The 21,182-nt window shown below is 62.4% G+C and overlaps 1 protein-coding gene across 6 annotated transcripts in view; it reads right to left on the bottom strand.

The window, feature by feature from the left end:
• Positions 1-21,182, bottom strand: part of TNRC18 (trinucleotide repeat containing 18) — an 84,954-nt gene that overhangs the window by 44,213 nt on the left and 19,559 nt on the right. For 3 of the 6 annotated variants that reach the window (XM_088016747.1, XM_028088549.2, XM_088016746.1), the window contains exons 2-10: positions 18,636-18,791; positions 16,433-16,558; positions 14,259-15,998; positions 7,660-7,762; positions 7,141-7,346; positions 6,566-6,712; positions 5,863-6,053; positions 4,073-4,502; positions 1,747-2,745 (exon numbers count right to left, since the gene is read on the bottom strand). In XM_088016747.1, coding sequence (XP_087872873.1) covers positions 1,747-2,745; positions 4,073-4,502; positions 5,863-6,053; positions 6,566-6,712; positions 7,141-7,346; positions 7,660-7,762; positions 14,259-15,998; positions 16,433-16,558; positions 18,636-18,756 — 4,063 coding nt within the window. In that variant the 5' untranslated portion in view covers positions 18,757-18,791. Of the gene's footprint in view, positions 1-1,746; positions 2,746-4,072; positions 4,503-5,862; positions 6,054-6,565; positions 6,713-7,140; positions 7,347-7,659; positions 7,763-14,258; positions 15,999-16,432; positions 16,559-18,635; positions 18,792-20,369; positions 20,502-21,182 lie in introns of those variants that run through there. The other 3 variants (XM_028088550.2, XM_088016744.1, XM_028088551.2) reach the window with 3 other exon arrangements.

Here is a 21,182-nt window from a genome sequence, read left to right as displayed (position 1 = left end):
GTGGATGGCCGTGTCCAAAAACAGCACCGGGCACACAGGTAAACGAGGGCAAGTAGGAGCCCCGAACCGAAAATGAGGCAGGGGTGTGAAAAGGAGCAAGGGTGGGCAGCAGTCCCCAAACCAGGGAACCCAGCCTTAGCCCCCCCTTCCCAGATGCGGCTGGCCCTCTGCAGCCCCCACTGAAAACCCAGAACTCGAGAGGGTTTCATTTTCTTCTGAAAAATAATTTTTTGTAGAAAACTATTTAAATGAGAGAAAAGAAGTCATGAACTTTAGAATAACAAGAACCAAACAAGAGACCCCTGTGGGGGAGCGGGCAGCACCTGTCCAAGCTTCGGGGGGGGGGGGGGGGGAGGGCCCACATGACCGAGGCAATGAACAAGCCTTGAAAATGTGGCCTTGGTTCTGATCTAGCAATTCCACCCCTGGGAATATACCCCCAGGAAAATCAGAGGTGCGGCCAAGGATTTTTCTTCAGGCATAATCATATTATTTACAAGAGCAGAACAAAGCCAAAAGGCAGTGCCTGACGATCTAGGATGAGGTCGCTGAAGGCTGGGGCCTCCACTAGCTGGAAAACTCGACTGTCCCTAAAAAACTTGGGAAGTCACACAGCTTTGAAAAATATTTCATGAAGAATATGCTAAGTGAAAAGGGCAGCTCACAGAACATTGTTTACCAAACGATCTTAATTTTAGAAGTGTATGTGTGTAGAAAAAGTTCTAGAAAAAAATGCACCAAAACACTGGCAACACTATTATTACCGCCCTGACAGCTGTCGCCGGGGCCCCTCCCTCCTTCGTGCCAGTTCTGGGCCGAGCGTGGGGTGGTGAGGCTCGCCTGGCCCACAGCCCCTTCTGCACACATTTCTTGGAACACCCTGAGTTGTTTCTGTGTTGAACACCAGTGGGTTTGTGCCCAGCCCAGAATTCGCTACCCTTCTGCTTGAAAGCACCCGTTTCCTTCTGAGGGCTACCCCTCCCTGCCCCCCCCCAAGAGGGGACAGCCCCACGAGGGGTGGTGAACGATCAGCCTGTTCCTTGCCACCTCCCTGGCCGCACAGTTTGCTTCTGCAGAAAGCATGAACCCCAGGGAGCCAATGAAAATGAATCAAAGTATGTTTGCCAGAGCTACCAGGAAAGAGGTGGCCTCTTTTGAGAGTCGGCTGAACTGGGCAGGCCTGTGGGCCTGCGAGGAAGTGCTGGTGACCCCCATGAGGGCAGTGGGCCTGCCGTGAATGAGGCCAACAGAGAGGAAAGTGGAGCAGGTGGAGAGAGAGATGGGGAAGGGGGTACAAACGAAACTCCTGATGACTTGAAACGCCCAGATCCAGCCGTACCTGAAACTTACTACCTAATGACCACCAACCGTACTTAGGTTCCAAGAGCCAATCAATTTCCCACACCTTTTTCTAAGCCAGTTCAAAGGAGAGGTCCTGTCTCCTGCAACCCAAAGAATGGTGCCAATACAAAACCCAGCACTGACAGAACAAGGAGAAACATCACCACTAAGACACCCACAGACCGGCTGCACAGCAACATGAACGTGCTCAGAACACTACTAAACTGTTACCAGTTGAAACGGTAAATTTCATCATGTGTATTCTGCCTCAACTTTAAAAAAAAAAAAAAAAAGGACACGAATAAACCATATCCTGGGGATTTTCAAATCAAAATTTTCAAATTTAAATTCTAATGAAAACAACACAGAAAATGCCACAGAAACCAAGCACCCCTCGTGGCTCACCTCCCACCTCCTGGCTCCTCTTCTCCAGCTCCAGCTCGGCGATCTCGCTCAGCAGGGTGATGCCGTGCAAGAAGCTCTGCTCCAGGACCAGGCTCTGCGCCGCCTCCAGCTTCTCCAGGGCCTGGGCTCCGGTGCCCGGGGATGGCAGAGGCCTGGCCTGGGGCAGCTCCGCAGCCGCTGCCAGGGCGTTCATGCCAGCCAGCGGGTCCTCCAGGCCAGGCAGAAACTGGTCAGAGCCTTCCTCCTCCAGGAAGCAGGTGCTGCTGGGCACAGGTGCGGCCTCCCGGGCCTCCAGACTCAGGCACTCTTCCTCCCTGGCAGCCACATCACATTCTGCCAACTCCAGGCCGGGCCGGGGCTCGCTCGGGGCCGCCTGGGCTAGGCCTTCCTCGGGCACCGCCTCCGCCATGGGCACGGCCATGGGCATATCGACGGGCACCTCCACGGGCTCCTCCTTGGCCTCGACCAGCGTCTCTGGCGTCAGCCGCGCCCCCAGGTCCGGGGCGGCTGTGCACGGTTCTGTCCGGCCCGGTGAATCGACCCGCGCTTCGGCCCCCTCTGCGAAGTCCGGGCCCCCGGGGGGCTCCACGGCCCCCTGCCCGCCAGCGCTCAGCACCTGGGCCTCCAGCAGACCGCCTCCACAGCCAGCCACGGGGCTTGGGGCTGCCAGGGCCTCCTCAGGGGGCAGTGTCAGAGGCGACTCCAAGGAGGGCAGCTCAGCGGGCCCTTCGTCCATGTCCTCCACCTCGGCCTTCACCTCCCGTTCTGCCAGTGGCTCCTGGTCTGGGCCCTCTCGCAGAGGCTCCGGGATCTTGGAGGGGGACAAACGGATGGGCTTGTCTTCAGGCGACAGCGCCAGGCGCTCGGGCCCGTCGGCCGGCAGTGGCACATCGGGGGCCAGGCCGTCGGCGTCGGCGGCCGCTGTGGGTTGCAGCAGGAACGGGTAGGGCCTCCCGTAGTGCGGCGGCAGGGCTTGAAACGGGTACCTGGGTGGGATATCTGCCAAGGACATGGAGAGTCAGCAGGGGCCCCTTCACCTGTCACGTCTGACATCCCCCACGGCCCCATCCACACCCACGCACCCACCAGCCAAGATGGAGGCCCATAGCCACCCTCTCGTCCCGGCCAGCCTACAGAGCTGCGATCTCTTCTAGGCGGCATCTGAGGACCCCTGGGGCCTTTCGGCATGTCCCGGCGACAGACACCATCCTGGCCCCGAGGGGCTTCAGGTCTCAAAGGCAGAAACCATAACCAGCTTGCTTTCTTCCTCTAGCCCCCGACCCCGCAGCACCCAGCACGAGGCTGGTCCAAAAGCAAATGCTCAGTAGACCACCAATGGTCTTCACCCAGCCAGGGCATCTCTGGTCCTCCATTCCCACCCCATCGCATTAAAGCAGAGGTGGGGCGTCCAAGTTGTTCAAGAAGTAAGAGTAATGCGGTGCTGCCCTCCCCCACACTTTCCTAAACTCCCACCCTCACAGCGTGATCTTCCAAGAGCAGGATGGTGTGCAGGCGGATCTCCGCAGTGCTCCCAGTGCTCCACAGGAACCTGCTGACCAGGGGGAGATGGGTGCACGCAACCACCCCCGGGACCAGACACATGCTCAGTGCCGGACATGAGCATGGCATCAAATCTCCCCAGGAAGGGGCAGCCACTTGCCCCAAGATCACATAGCATTCTGGTGGCAGAATCTGAATTTGAACTCACATCCTCCCAAGCACGCTCTCAAACTCTTAACAGCCACCAGGGAGGAGGGACACCATTAAGGCCACCTGCTGCACGTCCCACTGACACAGGCCGGGGTGGGTACTCAAAATGGGGGAGTCCCGTGCTACCGTTATCGCTGTGACAACTCAGCACCTCCCGTGAGCCAGGCATGTGCTTTACGGTTCTTACTGTGCTTAACCCTCAGAACGAGTCCTTTGGAAATAGTTTTTGTTTTTTTCTCTAAGTAGCTCCCACGCCCAGCATGGAGCCTAACATGGGGCTTGAACTCATGACTCTGAGATCAAGGGTCAGACGCTTAACAGCCTGAGCCACCTGGGCGCCTGGGCGCGGGAGGTTCTAATGTAATGCCCATTTCCCTGACTGTGCCCCTGAGGTAGGGCCCGAGAGAGGCCGTGGCTGACCCACATGCCCCTGCGTTCATTCCAGAGCCTGGTGGCAGGCCCAGTGCACGGCAGGTACCCAGCAGAGACAGAGGAAGGAAGGAAGGGCCGGACAAATGGAGGGTCAATGCACCGGCGGGGGGCAGCTCTGCCAGAGCCAGAGCCAACTCCAGTCTGGGCAACACACAGCCTCCAGGGGTCTGAGCCGCACTCCTACCCGAGAACAAGGCCTGGAAGGGGCTGGGGGCTTCCTTCTCCAACTCCAAGTCCTTCTTCTCCACGACGTTCTCGGGTGCCTCCTCCTTGCGGGTGATGCCAGCAGTGGGTGGCGGGGAGGCGGGCGGCGGGCTGCTGGGGTGGGAGCTGGGCGTGGCAGGGTAGGCGTACGTGGGCGCCTTGGACACATCCTCCAGTTTCTGGATGACCTTGGCCTTCAGGGCAGCCACAGGGGAAGCGCGGGGAGACGGCGGTGGGCTCATGGCCTTGCCGTAGGTGCCCGTGGGGCCGGCGGCGAGGCCGGGGGGCTTCCGAGGCAGCAGCCCAGGGCCCGCGGCAGCCAGGCCAGCCTTGCCTGCAGCCTCCAGGCTCCGCTTGCTCACCTTCTCCTCCATCTCCACCCGATGTTCCTGGGCCTTCAGCCGCTCCTGCTGGGGAGGGGGCCGCCAGGCAGGGTCAACACAGCAGGAACCATCACCCAGCACCTGCCCTGCCCCAGGGTCCCCTCGAGTGGGGTCCAGGGTGCAGGCTGCCCACCCTCCCACTTGCTACAGACATTCCGTCACGACCCGCGTGTAACAAGCCCAGCATTCCTTGTGGAACCCCAGATGGGGCTACGGGGGGGGGGGGGCGTTCTGCAGTCCAGACCCTGGCCCTGCTGGGAGCCTTGCAGTCAGGACAAGGAGGGCAAGGCGGAGGCATGAGGCTCCTGATGATGAAGGAGCTGCCCCACTCCGCACGCTTTGATGGCATCAGAATAGCTACCTTCGGCGGAGAACTCACTACCTACTGAGTGCTCTCCTGCCTTATCACCTTTGGGTCTCAAAATGCCTGTTGGGGGGGGGGGCCTTCCTATGTTTGATGCTGTTTGAGGCAACGGGAGGGGGCTGCTTGAGGACAGCCAGCGCTCATGGGGGAGGTGGAGGGGGGGCCAGGGAGCCAGGCCGTCAACAGAGAAAACACACTGGGAAGAAATGCTCCCAGCACCAGCCTGATTATTAAATTTCTCCTGATTATTAAATCTCACTGAACAATCCTAATGACGCAGGATTACTAGCATCTCCACTTGCCAAAGGAGGAAACCGAAGCTCAGAGACCTGAAGTCACATACCCGAGGGCACAGAGCCAGGTATGCCAGAGCTGAGGTTCAAACCCCGGGCCCTGCCTGCTGCCTGGGCCACCTCGGCCGACTCCTCTGGAGTGGCCACTGCACAAAGGAAAAGGGACAAAGCCAAGCAGAGGACAGATGTCCCGGAATGCCTGCAAGGAGGCAGGAGGGCCACGGGGTTTCAGGAGTCCACCCACACAGGGAACCCCTTGTGTCTCCCATCTTACGGGATCAGTCCACGTGGCGGTCAGAGGCCAGCGCCAGGCTGAGAAGGGAGCCGGGACCGCGGAGTGGGCAGCCCGGCCAGCAGGTCCGAGGAGGAGGTCAGGCTGGGCTCAGGAAACAGCCAGAGCCCTAGCATCTCTTCAGCGTCCTATGCAAACTTCCCCAGTCCAGCAGGCGGCCTCTCCTGCCTCAGTTTCCCCGCCGCTCCCCGCACCCTGCCCCTGCCAGCCTCCATCCGCCTCTGGGCCTTGCTCACATTGTTCCCTCTGCCCGAAGGGCTTGTCCATGGTCCACTGTTTCGGGCCTGTGGGCAGATGCTCCCCCCTCCAGGTGGCCCTCCCTGACCACCAGCCCCTGCCATCTTTTCTCCCTCACAGTTCATAACCGCTGAGTTTCTGCCTCTCCATCCCGGGGGGGCTGCGGCAGGTCCCCCTGTGGCCACCCCCTCCCCCACTCACCACGAGCTGGGCGCTCCTCTGCAGCTCCAGGGCCTGGGCCGCCTGCTGCTGCAGGTACAGGAGCTCCTGCTGCCGTAGGAAGCGCTGCTGGGAGAAGAGCTGCAGCTGCTGGGCGTGGTGCAGGGGGCCGCGGCCCGGCGGGTACAGGGCGGCCCAGAGTGGGGGTGCCGTGGCCCGCTCCATCAGCTCCGCTAGGGGCAGGACGCACAGTGAGGCTGCACCCGCCGCCCAGCGCCCCCGTCGGCCCACTCTAGAGGCGGGGCAGGGCTGGCCCGGGCCTCCCTCTTGCACCCACCTCCCAGGCCCAGGGGACAAAGGCCCCCGTCCACACCCCAGGTGGGATGTCCCAGGAGGACCCTTACAGCGGGAGCGTGCCAACACGGGGACTCCAAGCCCTTCCTCCCCCCACACCCAGTGGTCTGCCAAGTGGACTCCTGAGGGATGGGAGGCACCAGGGTGGGGGGGGCCCAGGCCTCAGGAAAGCCTGCACTGGTTCTGGGTAGGAGCTCAAAAAACAAGGATCCCGATGGCTTTATGACACGGGGAAACCACAGACATCAGAACAGCCTTGAAGCCCCGGTCTGCCTCCTAACCCCCTTCTTCTGGGTCGACAGCCCTCCCCAAGAAGGCCCCTGGCATCTGGGTCAGTCTCTCCAGGTGAGGCTACCACGGCCACTGCCCCCACCCAAAGGCCACCACTTACCAAAGTGAGGCAGGTGATCGCTGGGAATGACCACCAGCTGCCCCGACTGGGGGTCCCTCACGAACTGGTAGGCCGACGGCAGGGAGCCCCCCAGGCCAGGCGGGAAGGCAGGGGCCATGCCCTGGTGCAGAGGTGGTGGGCCCAAGCCTAGGAGAGACCCAGGCCCGCGTCAATGCCAGGGGCCAGGGGCCCAGGCCCACCCCTTTCCGTCCGCTCCCCAGACCCCCACTTCCTGAGGCCTCCATGTAGGAAGCTGAGGGGTGACAGGCTGCAAGCATGTCCACAGCCACCCACCCCTGGGCACCACCTCCAAGTGGGCTCAGCGGAGGGACCCCCGCAAGGAGGGTGTCATAGTAACCGCCCTCTTCAGACACACAAGGGCGCTGAGGTGTGGGGAGAGGAAGCGCGAGGCCCAGGCCCTAGCCAAAGGAAGACAGCAGCCAGCTCTGGGCGTGGGTCCCACAGTCCTACCCCGGCACCAGCCCCCAGCCCCGAGCTCCGGGCAAGAAACACGTCAGGCCCACTCTATCCTCAACCACCAGATAAGGGTGAGGTCGCCCACCCCCCACACTTACCATAGGGGTGTCCAGTGAGCCACATGGACGTGCTGCCCGAGCGGGGCAGCCAGGGGTGAGTGGCCAGGTGTGCTGCAGGGTCGGCGGACCAGCGCCCGGAGCCTGCCAGTGATGGGCCACCAGTCACCATGAGGTTGGGGTTCAGGCCGTTAGCAGCGCAGCTGGTGGGGTGCAAGCGGGCCAGGTCAGCCAGCTCCTTACTTTCTCTGGAAGGGAAACAGGCATTGGCAACAGCCCTGTGGGCCGGAGGGGGGGGGGGGGATGTAGGAGAGAAGGGGTGTCAGCCCGAATACCCAGCAGACACCCAGCATAAAGAGGAACAAGCTCTGGCTCAGAAAAAAAGGGCCCCGAGGGCGTCCCGCAGGAGGGGAGACCCACACTCGCTGGAGAGGGGCTGTGGGGCCATCTGGCCTAGGGTCAGGGTCATGGGCCGGGGCGGCTCCCGCTCTCGGGACAAGACGCCGAGCGCCCACGTATGGTCACCCCGCCCCGGCCCCGGGCAGCCTCCCCAGCCCTCACCTGAGCAGCTTCTCCTGGTCCCGGTCCAGCCGCGCCCCCAACAGCCGCTCCTCCCGCTGCCTGGTTCTCTCGTCCCCACAGTCACCATCGGCTCGGCCGTGCCCTGAGGGGGGCGGGCAGGCGGTGAGCCCCGAGCCCAGGGCCGCAGCTAGCCCCCCCCCCACCTGGCCAGACGTCCTCGGCACCAGGCGCCCCCCACCCCCCGCCCCGGCCCGCAGAGGGCCTCTCTGTAACTCGCACGGGGAGCCCCCGCCAGCACAGCAAGCCAAACGCTGGGGGCAGGGTGGGTAGGATGGAGGGGAAGCCCCCCAGCCACAAGAGCGGCACAGCCAGACCCAGGTCCCAGGGAAATCAGCCGCCACCCTAAAGCGCCACTGGGGTCCCATGACGGTTCTGGCTGCTGCAGACATGCGGCTCATCTCTCTAAAATCAACACGGGAAAATAAAACCAGAGAAAACACGATCCACGTGGAGGTGAGTGCAAAACGTGGGAGCTGCCACTGGGGCTCCCCCGTCCCTGCCCTGGTGCCCAGCATGCACCACCCACCCAGGCTGGGACCGCTGCACCTCCCACGAGCTGCCCAGCCCCCCCGAGACCCCTCAGAGCACAGGAGGCGTGGGTCCCCGAGCCCAGCCTGGCACTCAGTCAGTGAACTAAAGGGGGGTGGGGGGGGCAGGAGCCCCTGGAGGTCACCCACCAACTGCTCTGTCTCCCCTCACCCTGCCACCGTCCTGCAGCTCCTGCCCCAGCCCCTCTTCCTCAGTGAGCCAGAACTCGGGACACGGCCAGGCTGGGGCACGGGAGGCAGCAGTGGCCGGAGGCAGCAGTGGCCGGAGGCAGAGGCCACACAGAAAGCACCTGAGGCTCTTCTCAAAAGAGAAACGCACTGGGGCTGGGGCTCTCTCACCCGCATCTTGGGAGACGCGGCGGCACTGGGAGGCGTGCTCGGGAAGGAGGCCACTCCCAGCCCCCCACGCCCCCCCGCACGCAGGTGTGACCACTCTGCAGGAGGCAAGGGGTCCAGCAGCGGCCCCACACTCGTGGCCCTCGTGGGCAAGGACCCCACTTGGAATGCTGCCATCGGGCATCTCCCCTTCATTTCTCCCCTCTGTACCCCCAAAACCAGGAGCTAGCAAAGAACAGAGCCGCCAGGAGAGGTTCAAGGGTCTAAGGGCTTCTCCCTGTCCTTCCAGGGAGCCTGGAGCTCCGTTCTCTTGGAGCCTGCCAGCCCCAAGACAAAAGGGCAGGAGCCCCGAGAGAGGGCACGGCGGCGACTGAAGCCCACGTGCCCATGGGCCAAGTCCACAGGGGGACAGCCAGCAGCCTAGCACTGGGGCGAGGGCACGTCCCAGAGGCGGCTGGACACATGGGGACAGCGAAAGCACCGGGAGGATGGCCCGAAGTTCCAGGGGTGGGCCAGGACGAGGGCAAGCGCGGGGAGCATTCAGCGGAGCCATGCCAACAACGGGGGCAATCCAGCGGCCAGGCAGGAGTGAGGGCGGGCAAGAGAGCGCATGGCTTCACAGCCTGCCCCCGTGGGACACCAAGGTACATCCCTGGCCACCCACTAAATCACTCAGGCGGGCCGCGCTCGGCCAAGGCACTGAGCAGACGTCGTGTGCGCCAGCTCCAAGTCTCTGCAAGCCCTCCCGGCCTGTGGCAGGCAGGGGAGAGGCCCTCGGTGACAGAGCAATGTCACGGCCAGGTTGGGGTGAGACCCAGCCAGCGTGCCCCTGGCCTCCAGTGTCAATGTGGTTCCTATATCCAAAGGGACCCTGAGCCCCCCTGGCCACTTCACGAAGGGACTGGAAGGGGCCCTGTTCAGGGATCCCCCGGGGTAGTGAGGTCCAGAAGGGCAGCCCGGGCTTCAGGCAGGGCCAAAGTGGGGAGGGCCACCCGGAGTCCTGTGGCTGGGCTGGGAAATCAGCATGTGTGCCCCAGCTTCCTTCTCCCAAAGGAGATGGCCTCGCACGCCCTGGGCCACCCTGGATTCAGGGACAGGGTTTGGCACTAATTCCTGGAGTCCCCGAAAGGGACAAGTGCCCACAGAGTAGCCTGGCTCCAAGTCCCTTGTCCTCTGGCCCGATGCCTCTCCATTGCCGTAGCTGTCACCAACCACTCAGGGCTTCCGTGGCTTCCCATCCCAGGCCCTATCTTCCACCACAAACCTGGCTGCCTCTCCCGACAAAGCTTAAGCTTAAGTTTAAGCTTAAGCTTAAACGCCCCCTTCTCCAGGAAGCCCTCCCTGACCACCTCTCCTACGTCAAGCTCCCTTATCTGTCTCCCTCCCAGCACTGACCACAACGTGCTTACTATCCTGCTTGCTGGTTGTTCACCATCTGCCTCCTCCATGAGCCTATGTACCCAAAGGGCCCATCACTCTTCCATGCTGAGTTCCAGGCTGGTGGGAGATCAGCTCCTCCATGAGGCAGGCATTGTGGGGCAGGTCCCAGAGACACAAGACCTCACCCCAGCCCTTCTGTGCCAGGGAGGACCCTAGATCTTCTCCATGCATTCACTCGGGGGTCATCAACCCAGGAGGTGGGTCCCAGCCCTCATTCCACTCTAGATGAGGAAACTGAGGCACAGGAAGGCAAAGCATGCTGCCCAGGGCCCACCACTGCCTGACAAGCAGGCTTTCCTGGCTGGGATCGGCGTCCGAGTGTCTTCCTGACCGCTGAGGCTCCTGCGCCTCGCACACAGCGGCCACGTGACTGGTGCTCGGGAAATGGGGGCACAGCTGTCGTCACCTATCTACAGCCCTGCCCCCGGGGGCCCAGAGCCACGCGGCCACAGCCTCTCCAATTCAGGCTGAGGCCGGGACTGAGGCCTGGTTCCCGCGGCCTCCGTGAGCATTCCGGCAGATGTGGCTGCCACCAGCTCAGGCTGCCTGAGCACGCTCTAGGATCCGGGGCCATCACTGCTGCTTACACCTGCACGACCCCAGCTCTGCCGGGGGCGACACAGGCGTACCCCCACCGCCCCCCGATGCCTCCACCACAGAGGTGACGCCAACAGGCAAGAGGAAGAGGTAGGAGCCACAGGCCTGGGCCGAGGGTTCAAACTCAGCCTGCCTCTTCTAGCCCAGGGACCCTGGGCCAGTCACTTCACCCCCGCAGGGCCCACTCCCGCCACGGGGGACGCTGCGAGAGCCACAGATCCTCCCGCGCGGGGGCTGCTGGGGGCCTGGGCCAGCTCCCCCTAACAACCGGGTTTGCCCTTGGCCGCCCGCTGAAGGACAGCAGCTGTGCTGGGCTTCCGGGCACGCGCCACCGGTCAGTGGGGCTCACGGCTGCAGGTCATGCCTGTCCTTGGTCCATTTCTGGGCCCATGTGGGCCCCGGGGGCATTTCTCCGAAAGGATCTAGGACTCACGGACACTGTCAGCAGCTCTCAGACCCCAACACGCTGACCGCGAGCAAAGCCAAGGCAGGCCTGTTTATGAAGCCCCCTACTATGTGCCCAGCAGCTGCATGGTCAGTGTGGACAACAAGGCCCGGAAGGCTCAGGCCTCCTGTTTAAGGTCCCACAGCTGATGAGGCAAAGGCCGGATTTGAATCCACTGACCAGCAGAAGGCTCTCCCCGGAAGTTCAAGGAGACAGGCAAGATGGGAAGAGACCAGGAGACGCAGGCTGACGACCAGCCTCTCGGCCAGGGGGTGCCCCCAACTCCTGCCCTCCCCCGAGGGTGCCAGTATTGGGAAAAACCACTACTTCTAACGGGAACTGGGTTAAGGAAAAGAACCCAGGTGCCTACTTTTCAATGGTTGACAGTGACAGACCAATGCCTGAATGTCTCATCCCAAACCCGTCAGGTCCTCCCTCCCTCCCCACATTCTGTCACACACATACACTGTCACACACACACACAGTCACACACACTGTCACTCTGAGTCACTCAGTCACACAGTGTCACGGTCACACACACCATCGCTTTCGTATATACTATTGGACACACCGTCACATTGTCACCGTCCCACAGCGTCACTCTGAGTCACTCGGTCACAAACACCATCACTTTTGTACATACTATCGGACACACTGTCACACTGTCACCATCTCACAGTGTCACTGAGTCACTCAGTCACACACTGTCATGGTCACACACACCATCACTTTTGCACATACTATCGGACACACTGTCACATTGTCACCATCACACAGGGTCACTCTCACACACATTCTCTCACACACAGTCACACAGTCAGGGTCACACACATTCATAATCAGTCACACATACTGCCACATGTAACGTCACACAGTCTCTCACACTGCTACAGTCACACACGGGCACACTGTCGCTGCCAGTCACACGCACTATCATAGTCACACAGGATCACTCACACACATTCTCTCACACACACCTCTGTCTCACGCGCAGTTCTCTCTCACACTCGGTCACACACTGTCACGGTCAGTCACTCACCATCACACACAGGCACACACATTCTCTCACACACACGCTGTCACACATACTGTCACATATAGCATCACACACATTCTCTCACACTCCAGTCACACCTATTGTGTCATACACACCACCTCACACGGTCACACTGTCACACACATTCTCTCACACAGTCAACTGCTCCATGTCACACATACCCTGTCACACTGTCACAGTCACACACACACCATCACGCATGCTCACACGGTCTCACACACATTCACATGCACGCTCTCATACGCCTGCTCTCACACACATACATTTTCTCTCACACATACTCAAACACACATTCTCTCTCTCACAGGACCGCGTGGACACGGGCAGGTACCCTGTGGACTGTGAGCCCCTAACAGGGGTGAGACACCATGTCACACGAGCACTCCTTCAGGGAAAGGACCCAGAGAGATCTCTGGCCTCCCAGAGGGGTGCCCGGGTGCAAACCTCTATCCTAGCAGAAGGGCTTGTCCACCAACGAGCCAGCCACGTCTAACCAAGGGCTGTCATCCACTCCTTCAATGCCAGAATGAGGCAGTGCCTCGGGCCTGCCCCCCCTGGGTCAGAGGACAGGCTTCCCTGGTCAGGCTCCACAAAGAACCATGGACTCAGTCATTCAACAAACATCCGTGAAGTGTCACTCACTCTAGGCCGGATGAAGATCCTCTGCAGCTACAGTGTGCATGCAAATGTGTGGGGCAAGGGCCAGCAGGAGTCCCAGGGCAGCCCTGTGCCTTACTGGGCTCACCCAGGAGAGCAGGGCTAAGACAGTGGGTCTAGGAGGCTGGGACAGGGCAGTGGCCACCCACCATGGAACGAGGCTAAAGCCCAGCAGTCAGCACAGGTGGGCACAGCGAGGCCAGACCAAGAAAGGGATGCGGTCCCAAGAGACATTCACCCGAGATGCCTACGCAGCCTCCGGGAGTAAAGTCTGGGAGGTGCAGGGAAGGGGGCCACGTGGCTGCCAGAGACAGGGGCCCAGGACGTGGGTGAAGCCTAAGCTTGTAACCGGCTGAGTATGGGAAGCTGGCCAGACACTGGAAACAGAGGCACAGGGAAGAAGAAATCCAGGCTGACTGTTGCGAAGTCACAAGAGCAAGGACAGTGGGAAGCAGCCTTCCTGGGCCATTACCCCAGTCTCCCAACCCCACACCACAACACACTAAACACCATCCAGGTGGGGGCTACAGCCCAGTGCCCACCCAACCCGTAGGAAGGGTCCTTGGCTCAACAACGGGCAGACCAAGTCCACAGTTCCAACAAAAATGCCACAAATATCAACCCTCCAAAATCCCACTCCAACAGCATGTATGCAAGGGACAAAAAGAAACACAACCAACCCCATTCTGGAAAAATATTCAACTTCACCAATACCCTAAAGAAATACACCATTCTTCCCCACCGAAATTAGCAATTGTCTTTTTCAGGCACTAAGGTACTGGACACGTCAAGACCCATGAGAACACAGGGACCCAGTTTCTAGCCATCACACTTGGTCACTCATTCGCTCATTTACCAAAACACCTACTAAGCGCCAGGTCCCACACTAGGTATAGGGAACAATGAACTAGGTAAGGCAGTTACTCCAAGAATGAGGACTGAACACTTAGAGCCAGCTTGTTCCTAGGAACCTATTCTTAGAAAACGACCCAAAATATCAGGAAGGTGAAACGCACAAAAATACTCAACGCAACGTTCTAAACACAAAAACATCAGAGAAGGGGAAAAAATGCCCATGAGAGGAATGCTTAGCTGAACTATGGTGTGTGCTCTAGGCAGAACAGTAGAGGCCGTGAAAAAATTATATAAAGATTTCACAACAGGGAGAGGGAGAAAACCCACACTGTGAGCGTGAAGAACGCAGGGACCAGCACAGGGTGTGCTCTAGGAACCCTGCAGGTACAAGCTCATCACAAAGGAAAATGAATCCAGGGAAAGAGCTGAAAGTGTTCAGGAGGTTGGGAAAAGAGAATAATCCTTTCCTTCTTCTTCCCTTCCTGCATTTTACACATTTTCCTGTGCGCATAATGGAAAAAGCAATAAACTTTTAAACAGTAGCCACAGCCCACAAGTGAATGAAGGACAAAGCACATGTGGACAGGAGTTGGGAAGCGAGGGCGGGGCGTGGAGAAGGTGAGAGGTGGGACCCAAGACCCACCTTTGACGTTGCTCAGCGACAGGGAGCGCTCCTGGTCTGCCAGTCCAGGCCCCAGCCGGCCACTGCCGCCACTGTCCTTCTGCCGGGCCACGGCCACCGCAATGCCCACGGGCGGGTGCCGCACCTCTGCCTCTCCCTGGGCACCAGAGCCCTCGCGCCCGAAAGCCTTGGCGCTCTCGGGCCTCTCCGGGTCCCGCTTCAGCTGCCGGCCTCCACCGGCCGCAGGGCCCCCGGGGTGTGGCAGGCGGGCCTGGGCGCGCGGGGCGCCCGCGGTGGTGGGGGCAGGCTCCGGTTTCATGGTGCCCAGGCCTCCAAAAGGGCTCTTCTTGCCGCAGCCGCCAGGGCGCACGGCCACTGCCTCGCGGGTGAAGCTGCCGCTGTACTTGATGAGGCTCTGCATGGCCGAGGCCTCCCCCGGCCCGTGCGCCGCGGCGTGCACTTCGGCGCCCGGCCTGGAGCAGGCGGCCGTGGCGCGGGGCAGCGCGCCCCCGGGGTCCAGGTAGGCCTTCTTGGAGGCGGCCGCCTCCTCCTCGACGCGGCTGGCGTGGTGGTGCTGCGCGGCCAGCACGGCCATCTGCGTGGTGGCGAAGTTGCCCAGCTCGAAAGGCTTCCACTTGGGCTCAGGGCCGGCGGGCGGGGGTGGCCGCGCGGGCTCCAGGCCGAAGAGCTTGGCGGCCTGCTGGGGGGCGGCGGCGGGCCCGCGGGGGGCGCGCTCGCAGGCCCGCGGCTCGGCCTCGGGCTTGAGCAGCTCCTTGGCGGGGAGGTAGGCCCGGGCGTCCGGGGAGGCGCGCGCGGCCCGCGCCGGCGGGGCCTCCGCGGGCGGCGGCCGCTTGAGCGAGCGGATGACCGAGTTCTTCTCGCGGAGCGCCTCGGGCCGGTCGGGGGGCGGCCGCGGGGACCCGGGCGGCGCCTGCAGGACGCCGGGCCTGCCCGCCTCGCGCTCCCGGGCCCGGGCGTCGCGCGCCTGCGACGCGATCTGGATGGGCCCCGGGCGCTCGTCGAAGGCCTCCACGGAAGGCACGAAAGTGGGCGCCACCACGCGGTGCTCGCGGCCCGGCTCGCGCGCCGCTGCTGCCGCTGCCGCTGCCGCCGCCGCCGCCGCCGCCGCCGCCGGGAAGATGGTATAGACGCCGGCGGACGCTGGCTGCGGCGCGGCGAAGGCCCCGGCTGGGGCGGCGGGGGGCGCGGGCGGGCCCTTGGGCGGCGGCGGGAGCGGCGAGGGGCAGGGGCACGGCCCGGGCAGCAGGGCCTCTGCGCGCCGCAGCCGCGCGCTCTCGTCCTGGCGCACCGCCTCCTTGGCCACCAGCGCGGGGAGCCCCGCGTCGCCCGCACCGTTGCAGAGGCTCAGCGCCGGCGCCGGCGGCGGCGGCGGCGGCGGCGGATTCTTGCCCTTGCACTCGGCAGCGGCGCCCGGCCCGCGCGGCGGCCCCAGTTCGGCCAGGAAGGGCGACAGGCGCTCGGCGAGGCGCGGGGGCCCGCGGTCCTGGCGGCCCTCCGCCCGCGCCTCCTGGGTCAGGTCCACCACGCCGCGCGGCCCCGCAGCCTCCTCGCGGGCCCTTGGGTCCTTCTTGCCGAACAGCGGGGGCGGCTCCCCGCCGCGGCCCGCCCGCTCCTTGGCTGGACCTTCCCGTGAAGAGCCTTTGGCCGGGGCGCTGGAGGAGTGGCTGCCCGGGGTCCTGGAGGAGGGCGCGTGAGAGTGCAGGGCGCCCGGGGCCCCCGGGGCGGGCAGGTAGAAGCCGTCTGCGGGAAAGAGAGAGTGGGGGCGTGAGCGAGTGCCCCCTCCACCCAGCCAGCCCGAAGCGGGGTCCCTGAGGGGCTCCCGGTAACCCCCAGGCCAAGAAGGAGGGCAGACTCTGGAAACAGACGGTCCTGAGTTCACAATCTCTCGCCCTGGCCACTGACTACCCTTCCTGAGCCTCAGTTTCGTCCTCTGTGAAAGGGGTGGAGGCCAGAGTTGTTTTAGGGGCCTGAGAGGATCTGGCGGGGAGCACAGCACAACTAGAAGGCACCAGAAGGCTAGGGGCGGGGCTTAGGGGCAGGGGTCTCAGAAAACAGTGTTTGCCTGGAAAACAGGTGCTGCCTGGAATACTGGGTAGTGGTGGGGGGGCCCCAGACAAACCGCTCAGAAGTTACCCCCCAAGCCCAGCGTCCCCGCTCCTGCCCCCTCATCATACCTTTCTGGGTATCGAAAATGCTGGGCTGACCCAGCTGGCTGAGGAGGGGGCTCCCGCTGCTGGGGGGCTCCAGGTGGTTCAGGTGGAGGTAGGAGGGGTACAGCCCGCTGGGCAGGTGGGAGAAGCCTGCAAGAGAGAAAAACTGAATTGTCCCACCGCACGGACTCCCACGAGGAACTTCCTTCCATCCCTCTCTTGAGAATAAAATATTTTAGCTGTCAGCCCCCTGGTTCAGGGAGCCCTGAGATCTGTGGCCAGCTCCCCAGGGCAGGCCTGCCCCCACCTCCTCCAGACCCCCTGGCACTTCAAGCCTCCCTCCAGGCCCAGGCAGCCCCGAGGGGCTTGGGCTCTCAAATCCCCCAGAAAGAGGATCAGAATGGATCCAAAGAGGCAGGGGACGGTGATGACAGATTAACCACAGGCCAAACGCTGCCCACTGCTTTGCCTTTGTTATTCTCATTTAAACTTCAACAAAACCCTGTGAGGCAGATACTCTTAACATCCTCACTTTATAGATAAGAAAACAGAGGCTCAGGGAGGACCCACTGGCCCAAAGTCACACAGCAGAGGAGCCTTACTTTGAATGGAAGTCACTGGGACTGGGTTAACCTCAGCCCAACACAGACCCGGTGGAGCCGTTTACTGATTTAATGAGTCCCTTCTCTGCTGTGTGAGCCCGAGCAGGTCACTCGCCTGCTCTCAGTATCAGTGCACCCAGCATCTGCAGCTGCCGGGTCTCCCAGGCCAGGAAGGAATGCCTCCTGGTGAGGATCCTCCTAGTCTCTCCCCACCGGTGCTGCCCAGAATCAGGGCTTCATGGGACAGAGAAGAAGGGAGGGTAGCCACAGAGTAAGAAATGAGACTCCTCTGAGGGCCCACGGGGAATGGAGGCCCAAAGAGCCGCTCAGCAAGGCCCAGAAAGGCAGGCGGGCTGGCGAGCAGGCAGGTTAACGGGGCACTGGGGGAGGGTCCTCCCGGGCCACAGGCCTATCAGAGGTCCTTGAGACGCAGGTCCCGCGTGCCCCGAGTGGCTCCCTCTGAGGCCAGAGATCCAGGGCCTGCCCCTGGCCCCATAGGACCCATGCTCCTCCCAGAGCACCACCTGATAATGGCGTTAACAACAATCACCGAATAACCAAGACCACCTGATGCACATGATCTCTTTTGGCCCTGGAAACATCGCATGGGATCCCTGTGCTGTCTCGTCTGGAAAAGAGACCTAGCAGTCCCTCTCTCACAGCTGGTCGTGGGGATACGCTGAGTCCAGCTGCGCAGCGCGTGCATGGGTTTGTAACCGTTCCTACATTACTGGTGTTTGCAACACGGGAGAAAAAGGAGTCAGGCCGGGCAGAGGCACAAGCTGGTGGCACAGAGACACCAGGCGGCGTCTGCTCTTCAGGCCTCTCCAGCCCCGCCCTGGCTGGCTAAAGTGGGAGGAGGCTCAAATGGGACCCCAGCCCCAAAGGACTGCCCACAATCCCGGGCCTAGAGAGGCAGGACCACCCCCTCCATGGGAGGTACACAGGATGACGGGTACTTGGCGAGACTCGGGCACAGAGGAGGACGTGGGCCAACAGTGAGCCGTGAAAAGCCCAGGAAAGCCCTCAGCCTGCAGTGGGTGCTCCCAGGACCCAGCATCCAACGGCCACCAGAGGTGGGGAAGGAGCTCAGGGTCCCCCAGGCCTATCTCTTCACCAACAGAGGGGAAAGTGAGGCTCCAGGGAGGTCCAGGATTTGCAAGGCTCCCAGATGCCCACATTTACAAGCACCACTGAAGAACTGCCAGGGAGAGCCCTATGGCCCTGGTCCCATTGCTCCAATGGTGATTATGGAGGGCCGCCAGGGAGACAGCGATGAGCGGAACAAACTCAGCCCTGCCCTCAGAGCTCACTCTGGTAAGAAAATAATCTGTCTTCACAAGTGAGAGGCGGGAGAGGGGAGGGGGGTCAGCTGAGCCCTAAAGGATGAACAGTGGGTAAGTTAGGAGCTGCAGCAGAGGGAAATGACTTGTGCAAAGGCCCTGTGGCAGTGACCAGAGGAAGCACTGAGCATCTGAGAAACAGCAGGGAGGCTGAACAACCAGGGCTTGCCCCCCACCTCCAGCCACCGCAGGAGAGATGACCAGAGGTGGAAGGGAGTGGGAAGGATGGAGAGGTGCCAGGGACAGTAGCCCTCAGCCCCGCCCACCTGGCACACTCCTTACCTTCATGGGCATGAGCGGCCCATAGCTGCACCATAGGCAGGTTGCTGGGGGTAGGGGAGCGGAAGGAGAGATCAGAGGGCAGGGGCACAGGGCTCCCATGGGATGAGGCTGAGGGCCCCATCCCGCTGGCCACAAAGCTGCCCAAGAAGGCCTCGCCTGCAGAGAGAAGGGGGGCAGCTGTCAGGCACCCACCAGGCCCCCACTGCCCAGCCCAACACCCCGAGTTCCCCATGTCTCCCCCACTTCTCAGAGCTGACACTGCCAGGAACACCAAAGAAACCTTTCCGCCCCACCCCAGACCCCTGGGCTCAGGACGAGCCTGTCACCTCAACCAGACCCAGTACTTGAAAAACCTGCAAGGGCAGCCCCCAGAGGAACAGCCAGAAGGAAGCCCACCACCATCTAAGGCCCTCGCCTCCAGGGCACCCAGAGGTCGGCAGGAGGGTATGGTCCCCCCAACCTGCTGATGAAAGCTGAGGCACAGTTGGGGGCAGGGACCTCCTGAGGCCACAGAGCGAGGAGGTGGGGGGTGGGGGGCTCAGGGTCTAAACCCCTGCTCATGCTCTGAGCGCCTGGATCAGGGAGGATCCCCCAAGTCAGAGAATGACCTCCTTGAGGACCCCACAGCAACCCTGCTGAGCTCTGAGGAGTCGTCCTCGGCCAGCCTCAGCCAGCCTGGTGTGGAAGGAACCGTGCGCCCATTTAAGGCATGAGAAAGCTGATGTTGGGGGCTGGGAAGTGCCTGGTCCCACAGCCAGTGCGCCACGACCGGGAATACACACCCAGCGAACATCCCAGGGCTACAGCGAATTGGCGAGAGCACCAGAAGGAGAGCCCTAGGCCTCCCACCCGAGGTCCCTCAGATGGGGGGTGCGGTGGCCAGCCACTGCTGGGGAGAACAGTGTGCTGGGGGCCTGGGTGGAAAGACCCACCCTTGCCACGCCCCACTTGGCCAGGCCCATGCCGGGAGGGACGCCCCCTCACTATGGCCACCCAGGGGCTCTGGCTCTCAAGATCCATACACCCCACCCTTCAGGGGAAGATCCCAGCAGGCCTCCAGGTAGGTCACGGGCCAGAGGGAGGCCTGTGATACTTGGGCAGGGGACTGCCCTTCCCTGGCCTCAGTTTGCTTATCTGCAAAATGAGAACACTAACGCCTCCCTTAAGAACTGTAGCGAGGAGGAAAGCATGAATTGAGCAAGAACAACACGGCAGCAGCCCACAGTCTGTGGCGATTCCGAACCCTCCCCCAACGCCCCCAGGAGGTGGGGCAGAGGCCTGCACACAGAGCTGAGCATGAGGGTCACCAAGCACCCAGCAGGAGCCTGCTCTGGCCAGCCGGAGCTAAGGCCTTCTCCGTGTGCCCCCTCGGGCTACCGTCTCCGTATCCATGTGAAGCAGGTACTGTCTGCAGTGACCCAGAGAAGTGACTCCGGGGGGGCCAGCGCCCAGGGGGCTCACAGAGCCCTGTCCAGCCTCTCGGTCCCCAACAAACCGGTATGCAGGTCTGTGTACAACAGGGGCTCACTCACTACCTCCCGGGAGCACCCGGTGCCAGAATGTCCGCCCACTCCCTTTGGGGTGCACGCGGGGAAACCAAGGCTGCAAGGGGCAGGGCCTCCGCCTTGGTCCTCCGGAGTGAGGAGGACACCTTCTGGCCACATGTGCCGTCACCGGCACCCCGCGCCTGGGGAGCCCCCCACGCTCCAGCCCAGCCTCACCCAGCCCCCTCACCAGACTCCAGAGCCAAGCCTTCGGGACCCAGGGCCATGGTGGCCGGTCAGTACACCCATGTGGCCCCAGCCTGGGCGGCAGGGCCTCTGGGCCCCACTAGGCCCCAGGCTTCCTCCTTGGCAGGCAGGCGGGTAGAAGGCTCCGGAAGCCGGCAGCCAGAGGTTTGCGCAAGGGCTTACATCAGCCACCAGCTCTTCCTGCCCCGGGCCGCACGGAAGCCGGGTGGCCCAAGCCTGCCCCTGCCCAGGCTTGTGAAACCCGCCCAGCAGCACCCAAGGCCTGGTGGGGCGTTGGTGCCCGGATGCCACCAACGGCTCCCGCCCGCCACAGGGGCTCAACGGTGCCCAAACTCCCTTCTCCGGGTCTGGCCGGGATGCTGGTGCCCCGGAAAGACCGCGGGCCAGCGTGCGCCCCCCCCAGACCGCAGGTTCGCAACTCTGTGCAACGGGCACGCCAGTCCCACGTCAGACCAGGCCCCAGGTCTCCCTGAAGACCCCTCCCGGCTCGTTTCCACCTTCGGTGGGGCCCTCCCGGCCACTGCATCCAAGCCTCCACCAATGACACTGGGTAATGTCAAATCCCTCCGTCAGCCTCACTTCCCGCCACATCCAGGGCCCAGGACCTGCCTGGCACAGAGCAGGTGTCAACTTTTGGACGGAGGACGCGAGCACTGTTTCTAATCCCCTCAGGATCAAAGCAGATAGACACTTGTCAGGATTAGGAGAGAGTGTAGGTACAGCCCCTGACCCCTGAGGACACCATGCGCCATCCCAGGCCATCCGGCCTGGACTCCCTGGGGTGGGGGACGGGCCG

The sequence above is a fragment of the Eumetopias jubatus genome, unplaced genomic scaffold (genome assembly GCF_037043125.1).
Source record: "Eumetopias jubatus isolate StellerSeaLion01/CBP00866 unplaced genomic scaffold, mEumJub1_p1.0 scaffold_12, whole genome shotgun sequence".
Taxonomy (NCBI): Eukaryota; Metazoa; Chordata; class Mammalia; order Carnivora; family Otariidae; genus Eumetopias; species Eumetopias jubatus.
This window is presented reverse-complemented; position numbering and strand designations above follow the sequence as displayed.